Below are 9,347 nucleotides of genomic sequence, written 5' to 3'. Positions count from 1 at the left end.
TAATTTTGAAATAGATAGGAATTAGGTCTTGAAAAAAATATGAGATAAAGTTTTCGAAATAGATTAAGAAATTAAAAAAGGATGGAGATTGGGACAAAGATTGTGGACTCGATCAGCCTTACTGCACTGATCGCAGTGATAAGATGTATCCTAAAGGACTTTATTCCGCCCTCTTATGTCTGCGGCATTGTAGCTCCCGCAAGAAGGATTTAGATCGACAACTTGAAGTTAACTCGCTCTGAAGTAAAGGCTTTTTAGAAGCTCGTGCTACAACCTAGGGATCACCAGGCAACTCTCCGAAATAAATAAGAGAACAAAAGAAGGAGCAAATGAATAAGTAAGAAAAGACAAAAATGCCCTTTTCTTCGATAAAAGAAAATGCAATGGTTCTGCTCCTGTCAAATAAAGTAGAGGAACATAGAAGGTAAACTCTTTCAAGTCAACTCAAGAATACGCTGATTTGACATCACAAAGAAAGGGGGAACTTAACTGCCCCGATAGAAAGAGTTTCCAGAAGCAAGCGAAGGAAGACGGGCTCCTTCCTCGTCTCTGGGTGCCTAGGTATCCACCGTGGGCCTTTCCTCGTTTGAACCTCGCCCTTAACTTGAAGGCCACCCCTTAGCCTTTAAGGGCTAAGATCTTCAAACCTTAGATCGCCAAACTACGACGAGAGTAAAACACGATCGCCTGCCAGTGGAAGGCTTTCTGCGTTCAGTCAATCTACGCAGAGTGAATCGGTCCCTAAGGAACCCCCGAAAGGGCTGCCGTCCGATGGGTACACGAAAGTGACGAAGTTGCTTTGACTACAGAACCATGCCTGTCTGTTGGAGCGAATTGGATGATCGGGCCGACTCTCGTCGCCTCTTCCCCTCACTCTCCTTTCCCTAATATGAACCTTGAGTCATCAAAGCCTTTCTGACTTGGCCTGGCCCGGTCGCCCAAGCAGCGTAAGGAAAAGTCTGAACGCTTTCCGATTGGACTGCTGCCTCCCGCTCATCCCAGGCCTAAAGCCCTAGAGTAAAGAAGCTCATGAGACATGGCGCGCAGGACGCGCAATAGAGAGCGCGCGGATCGCAGCAGGGGTCGAGGGACGCAGCCAAGTCGCGTCAGACACTGATAGCGTGCGCGAAGCGCATCTTAAGCTTTTTGTTCTTCGGGATCATTAGTTTGGTAGTTTAGACTCGAAACATCGGTAATACGAATAAATAATTAATGACACGCACACACAAATATGCACAAGTAGGATAATATTATATGTAGTTCTCAATCTAAAGTCCCGTTCTACGTTCAACTACGGTCAGGTTTAGGATAAGGCTAAAAAAGGTCCATGACTAAGATATTGATCCCACGCTTCGTACCTCTGCTTAAAGAGGTGGACACGTGTAAGAAGCACTCTAGGTCTCAAGTTAAGAACAAGAGAACAACGTCATGGCTGGGTAGATTTGCTTATGACTAAGATCCAACACTATCGCGCACTAAGCTTTTTGCACTAGTAGAATAAATGCTATTTGCTGCGGTGGTATTGCTGCGGTTTTATCCATACGCAGCAATATATCACGTAAAAAGAAAAAGTAAAATATAAAATAACGATATTGCTGCGGTTTCGGCCTAAAACCGCAGCAATATTTGTTAACACAATTTTTTTTGAAAAAAGTTGACTATTTGACCAGATATATTGCTGCGGTTCTTGACAAAAACCGCAGCAATATATTAAAATAGTATTAAATATAATATTTTAATATATTGCTGTGGTTTTTAACAAAAACCGCAGCAATATTAAAAAATATTTTTCTAAAACGCATATAAGGCGTATCAATTAGGGTTTGTTTTTCTTCCTTTACTATCTCGGGCGACTCTTTCCCATTCAAATCTCACTCTTTCTCTTTCCTCTCACTCTCTGCCGTCTCTCATCTCCTCTCTCCTCACTCATCCTCTCTCTCTCCTCTCTCCTCTCTCATCCTCTCCCCTCTCACCTCCATTTTCGAACTCCATTTTCGAACTCCATTTTCTTAACCTCGAGTGACTAACAACGGAGACTCCTTCAGTCACCTCAACACCTCAATTTGGGCGCGACTCCTTCGGCCTCACTACCACCACCAACTATCGCCACCACACCGACAAACATCGAAACCACCATCAACACCTCAATGCCTACCTTTCTTCGCACAACTCGTTTTAAGATTCATTCCAAAAAAAACCCAACACTCGTTCGTGTTTTCAGAGGTTGAGCAAATTTCACTTTTAGATCTCATGTTTTAAAAATTAGAAAAAGAAAAAGGAAACTAAGAAATCACGACGTTGGATTATGGCGACAGTGAAGAGTTATCGGTGCTGACAAGATTCCAGCGACGGTGAGATAAGCCATGGCGGCGAGCGTTCCTTGTGGATCGTTTTCTGGTCGTTGCTGTTTTGTTCTTTTTTCATTTTTTTCGTTTTAGATAGATTTTTTTCGTTTTTCGTTTCCAGCGACTATCTTGTGTTTCTTGTTTTCGTTGATATTATTTTATTCTTTTGTAATATTGATGTAATTACGTTTTAGATAGATTTTTTTTTCGTTTTTTAATATGTTTATTGCTGTTTTCTGTTTCGTTTTTAGATCTATTTATTGTGTTCTTGTTTTTCGTTGATTTTTTATTTTATTCTTTTGTAATATTGATGTGATTGGATTTCTCATCTTTATATATTATTCACTGCTAATTTAATAGATAGTAAATGGGTGAGTTGTTGGTTTTAATATTTCAAATTTTCTTTGGCAAATGCAAAAAAAAAAAAAAATTTTTTTTTACCTTTATCAAGACATATTGCTGCGGTTTTGGCTAAAAACCGCAGCAATATACTGGATTTTTCTGATATAAAATAATAATATTGCCGCGGTTTTAGCAAAAAACCGCAGCAATATATTGAATTTTTTCGATATAAAATAATAATATTGCTGCGGTTTGCGTTAAAAACCGCAGCAATATGTTGAAATATTGCTGCGGTTAATAACCGCAGCAATATATTATTTACCTATTGCTGCCCCCTTAATTGCTGCGCGGCCAAAACCGCCGCAATAGGCCAGTTAATCACCGCAGCAAATAGCATTTATTCTACTAGTGTTGGAAGGACAAAGCGGGGGGTGGCCTCACACATAGAACATGTGCTAATGAGGCAAGATAGATTGTCCTTATGGTGGCTGATTAATAGCCATGCATATGCAAAACAATATATTATTCAAAGGCATAAAAGGAGAATAAATCGTATTTTTCAAGTTTCACCCACTCATTTAAAAAACTTAATTTTTTTAAAAATCGTCCCTAGTAATCGCCAAATTGTAGGTGCGGATTTTTCAATTCCTTTCATGCCTACACGCAGTGTGAACGCATTTATTTGATTACCTCATTATTAAGGTTTTGTTAAAATTATGTGTTTGAAGTCGCCAACAATTCTTTGAAGGAAGAATAATAAACCTAATTGGATATTGGAAAATCGTAGGGACAAATTAGGGACTATCCAATGTAGATTTCCCCGTCATGACTCCATAGATTGTCAGAATCAAAAAATTGAGTTCGGGGTGAGGGTACAATATAGTCAGAAACTATATTGTCCATTGCTAGCCTATTATAAATACCGATTCATTACAGATTTTATGTAATAGAATAATCATATAACTTTTTTATACACCCTAAAACTAATTAATGTAGATTGGTTAAGCTAAGGAAAAACACATAAAAGACTAATTTTTAGTAGTATGTTATTAGACAATCAAATTACTGGGTTCCCTACAGGTTGTCCAATTTATCTGAATTAATTAGAACATTTATTGAGGTCTTGATTAATAATAAATACAAAGTGATAAATATTGCAATAAATAATATATTCATAAAAAGAAATAAAAAATAAGAAAAGGAAGTCTTGCAGGGAGTTAGTATAATTTGTACCATACTTACAATTAGAGGAATATATTAATAACGTATATCATGAATAGAATGTTAGTAACTTCAAGAAAATAATAAAAATTAATAAAGAAACAAAATAAAGTTTGTTAATTTATTGACCCTCAAGTCTTCCGTCAAAAACGAGCCACCCTGGAGAGGCTCCAAAGGCAAATCTCGCTGGCCTCTGTGCAACACGGGATTTTTTCGGCACCAGCTTCAGAAGGGTGGCCAGTAAGGGGCTTGATTCAGGATGTTCCCCCGGGATTTTTACTAGTCAACTTGGGTCAGGAAAATGAGGGCCAACCTCACATTACTTTTCGTATTGATGGGTCCTGGGATGCTCGTACCAGGACAGGCACGAGTGCTTGGGTTGCTACCCCTGGATTGGGGGCTGATACATGTAGTCAAGGGCAACGCTTGTTTGCGCTTTCAGCTCTCCAAACTGAACTCTATGCTTGTCACCTGGCGCTCAGTTGGGCCTGTTCTCATGGATTATCTCAAGTACTTCTATTGACAGACTCCACGCTTCTAATTCAGCTCCTGCAGTCGGCGCTCTCGCTGGATATTTCAGTGTTGCACCTCCTTCGAGAGATCAGAGAGATGGGTAATACTCTTCGGTGGTGTCGTATTCTTAAGGTAAATAGGAGGGAGGTGGCTCCTGCGCATGACCTCGCGCAACATCTTCGGTTTACATATTGATTTGCTTTAGTTTCTGTTTTGCAAATTACCTTGATGTCAAAAAAAAAAAAAAAAAAAAAAAAAAATACATTATACAACCTTCCGGGGTCATTGATTTGTGTGGATCTTGGATTGAATTGTATGAGTCGTGAAAAATAGTTGTGTTTTGCGTTTTATGTTGGACGTATAAATTTTATGTGCAGCATTGAGCGATGCTGTGGTTTTGTTGTTTGTGAGTTCACCGTAATGATGATGAGATATAGGTGATGGTGATGATGGTAGAGTATTAGGGGATGCTGCATTAGAATTATTTAGGTGTGTTGTAGCGAGCAGGAGGTCAATGCCAAGGAGAGATAGTTGAGGTGTTGTGCGGTGAGGAAGTCGTGTGAGTTATTGTGCCGTGAATTGTGTTGTGTAAGATTTGTGAATTGTGAGAGATGAGAGGTTTTAGAGATGGAGTTGTGGGAGTTAGATGAGATTGTCATATATCGGCTCCATTTGATAGGGCGTAAAACGTTTTCTTGAAAATCTGTTTTTTCTATTTTTAGTTTTATATTGTTTGGTTGCCAAAAGAGTGTAAAATCATTTTCCCTTGGGATAAAAAAACTCTCACGATGATGGAAAACCATTTTTCCCTTCAAAATGAAGGGAAAACTGTTTTCCTTATCTCTCTTGTACATTCCTCTCATTACCTTCTTATTTTCCCTTTCACTTTCCTTTCATTTCATCATTTTTCTTACATGGAACCAAACAATGGAAAACTAATTTTGAAAGTGTGTTTTGGATTCTAAAATGTTTTCCATGAAAATCATTTTACACTGAAAATGTTTTACGCCCTACCAAACGGAGCCATATTGTATGTAGGTTTAGGTAGTTGAGTTGCAATAGGTTTTTGAAAAATAATGCATTTTCAAAAGATAAGAAAATAGTTAGTAGGTTTCTAAAAGATTTTTATTAACAAAAATTATTAAAAGAGACAGTCTAATATTAATATAAAAGTAGACCTACTCACTAAATAAATTAAACTAGTCACACAAAGAAATTAACCTAGTCACTGTTGGGCTAATTCTCTTTTTAATATTGGTCTTATCGTTGCCTAATTTTAATTTAAAAGTAGGCAGTCTCTTACAAGACAAACTCTTTTATTAAAAAGGGAAATTTCCACAAGTAACCCTCTACTATGGAACATTTGCAATGGTAAACTGCTTTTCTTTTGAGTTTGAAAAAGAACTCTATACTTAGATTTTCATCGTGACTCTCTCCCCCCCCCCATCACGTTGATGTTGTTGATGCCTCCCCAGATCTTCTGCGTCACTCTGTTCTCTATCTCTTCATGTTAGTGCTGCTACTGTTGTTGCGTTTCTCTTGTTGAGATCGTGGCTTGGCGGTGTTGGTGCTACCCCTATATCTCTTGCTCGAGTCTTACTTCCTCTTCTGCCTGCTTCGCTCCGCCCCTGATTATCTCTTCCTTTATCTTGTTGATATGGTGATTTGGAGTAGATAAAAGGTGTTTTTGGTGACTGGAGTGGGTTTTCAATTGATGGGTAGTGGTTACAAGGCTATTTAGGTTGGGATTTCGATGAGTCTTTGGTTTCAAGGGGTGGGACAATGGTGGTGGGAGTGGTGTTCAGGTGGAGGGGTGGGACAGTAGGGGGTGGAGTGAGGTTCATGTGAAGGGGTGGGACAATAGTGGTTGGGTGGGATGTTAGTGGGCTGGATGGTGGATGGGGGTTGGGGTTAACCTGGGTTAGGTAAACCGATAATACTAACGATTGAATTAACGGTTATAACCATCATTAATGTCACAGTTGTATGGTATTACTAAGTATAGGGTTATTTTTGAAACCAAAAAAAAAAAATGATTTACCATTGCAAATGATCCATATTACAGGGTTACCAGTTGGAATTTCCCTACTAAAAAACATTTTTATCAAAATAGTTAGATAAAAGATAGTTAAAAATACTACGGGAGAAGATTATTTATATAAAAGATTTTTTTATCAATAAAACTAATTAATGTTATTAAATAAATTGTATTAATTAAATTTGGCTAGAAAAGAGGTTTTATAAAATACGGCTTTCATAAAAACTATTTTTAAAAGGTTTTCAAATATCGGCTTCACACTAGTGGAAAAACCTAGTTTATATTTCACTTAGTAACATATGTCGTTTTTTAAAAATTGCATCCGAAAATCAACCACAAAATGGGAGGGAAATTTGGCAAACAAAATCTGATGCGGTTCAGGGGATCGCATCCGAACATCTGTTACTAATTCCCTCCCAAAAAAATCCCGCGTTTCAGCTTTTATTTCCCTTCCCTCAAAAATCACTACACTTAGCTTAATCCTTAAGCTCCACACCACTACCCCAGCTCGACGCACCACCACACCGACAACCACCTCAGTCTTGCGCACCACCACCAATGTCGACCACTTGCGCACCTGAAGATTCCACCACCAGCTGGGCGCACCATCACTGTTGCCCTAGCTAGCTTTCGCGCCCTAACAACTACATTCCTCCTCCCTAAACAACTACATTATTCCTCTTCCACCTTTTCCTAGCTAGGTAACTGAAATTTCATAACTTTTATTGTTATCTCATAAATTTATAATTCATTGTAATTTTATGAATAATTGTTACTGAAATTAGGTTGTATAATACTTAAAGGGTTTTAATTTGATTGATTTGAGTTAATTTTATTTTATTTTAAGTAGTTAGTTTGATTTATAGGTTAAAAAAACTAGGTCTTTGGTGGGGTTGTTGTAGTTGTGGTTGTTATTTTTGTGGTGGTGGATCTGTTTTTGTTATTGTTGTTGTTACTGTTGTTGTACTTAATTAGTAACTAGTTTAGTTTAGTTTAGTTTACTTTAGTTTAGTTTGGTTTAGTTTGGTTTAGTTTAGTTTAGTTTAGTTTCCTTTAGTTTAGTTTGGGTTGGTTTAGTTTAGTTTAGTTTATAGTTTTGTTTTGTTTTGTTTTGTTTTGTTTTGTTTGATTTCCTAATTTATACTAATTTTTAACTTTAAACTTTGTTGTTAATTATTGAAGCTAGCTAGTGACGGAGTGTTGAGTTCGATTTCCCTATATACTACCTTTATATTGGTATGTTATCGCTCATATTTAACTTTCTTTCATACTAAATTGGTTTATATGTGCAAAGATGTAAATATGTATCATTGAATTAATATTAGATGTAAAATGCTTTGTTGTTTAAAAACCTATGTATGCATCATCATATCATATGCCTAGATACCCGTTCGAGACTTACTCATTAGGAGTAAGTCTTGAATAGTCCCCGGTTTGGGATTGTTCTTAGATTTGTAATCTCACTTAGGTGGTGAATGTATGTCAGTATTTCGATTCTATAGAGGAAAATCTTAGCTCGTCCTTTCCCTACTTTTGTTCTCTGGGTACAATTGTAGATATAACTAACTATATATCTACATTGTGTACTTGGAGAACTATAGGGAAATGCTGCCGAATATTTCGTAGAATCGAAAAGAAGACATACATTCACTAGTGAGATTAGACATCTAAGGATGGGTTAGGTTGAAGTGATAAGGACCCTTGGAAAGCATGCCTAATTTCACTAAATGTATATCGTCCATAAACTCTAATCATGTAATGAAGTTCGTTATTGACATGAGGTACTTGTTGCTTGTGTTTAATTAGAGGTCTGATTGAAATGCATCGTGCATGGATGTATGGTAGTCGTGATACGTGTGAATTCGTAGATGGGTTCTTTGAATTTTGTGATGCTGCATTAAGTCATCAGGCTGCAATGGGAACTGAGGGATTTTATTGTCCTTGTGTTGATTGTGGTAATGTGGGCATGGCTAGTAACATTGGGTCACTGAGGCAGCATATCTTTCGTCGCAAGTTTAGGCAAGACTACCATGTATGGGTTTGGCATGGTGAGGAGGGTATATATGATGGTGGGAATGGCGTTGTTAACAATGTGCATGAAAGAGTGAGTTTGATGTCATTGAGAATGAGAAGAACCTCGAGGACGAATATGAGAATATTGAAGTAGAGGATGATGATGATGATGGGGACCATATCGAGGAGATGATGGAGGGGGTGGATGATCATGCTGGGAAACGGCCTCGTATTTTTGAGTGCATGGCTGAGGCGTCTCAGAAACCGTTGTATCCCAGTTGTACGAGGTACACAAAGCTGACGGGCATGATAACACTCTTCAATATCAAGACGAAAGCCGGTATAAGTTACTCTGCTTTCACATCCTTGTTGCAAGCATTTGGTGATATGTTGCTGGACAGCCATGAACTACCCAAGTCGAACTACTATGCTAAGAAACTGATGTGTCCCTTCGGGTTGGAATACCAGAGGATACATGTTTTTCCAAACGATTGTGTGCTATATCGAAATGAATATGCGAATATGGATGAGTGTCCTCGATGTGGGAGGTCACGTTACAGGCGCACAGGGGTTGGTGATAAGAAAGGGTCTCCAGCAAAGGTGATGTGGTATCTTCCGAATATACCACGATTCAAGCGCATGTTTTCAATCAAAAAAGATACTAAGAACTTGAGGTGGCATGCAGAACGAAGGAAAAATGACGGTTTTCTCAAACATCCGGCTAATGCTCCTGAGTGGAAGGTATTAATCGTCTGCATAAGACCTTTGGTGCCGATGATAGAAATTTGCGGCTTGGCCTATGTACGGATGGGATGAACTCATTTGACACTCTTAGTTCTCAACATAGTACATGGCCGGTTCTTCTAGTTATATAC

General features: G+C 38.2%; 1 protein-coding gene across 1 annotated transcript in view; it reads left to right on the top strand.

Moving 5' to 3' along the window:
• The first annotated feature begins 8,278 nt into the window (after positions 1-8,278).
• Positions 8,279-9,347, top strand: part of LOC125492837 (uncharacterized) — a 1,624-nt gene continuing 555 nt past the window's right edge. The window contains exons 1-2 of the mRNA XM_048635568.1: positions 8,279-8,491; positions 8,563-9,213. Coding sequence (XP_048491525.1) covers positions 8,279-8,491; positions 8,563-9,213 — 864 coding nt within the window. The remainder of the gene's footprint in view (positions 8,492-8,562; positions 9,214-9,347) is intronic.

Source organism: Beta vulgaris, chromosome 8 (genome assembly GCF_026745355.1).
Source record: "Beta vulgaris subsp. vulgaris cultivar EL10 chromosome 8, EL10.2, whole genome shotgun sequence".
NCBI lineage: Eukaryota > Viridiplantae > Streptophyta > Magnoliopsida > Caryophyllales > Amaranthaceae > Beta > Beta vulgaris.
This window is presented reverse-complemented; position numbering and strand designations above follow the sequence as displayed.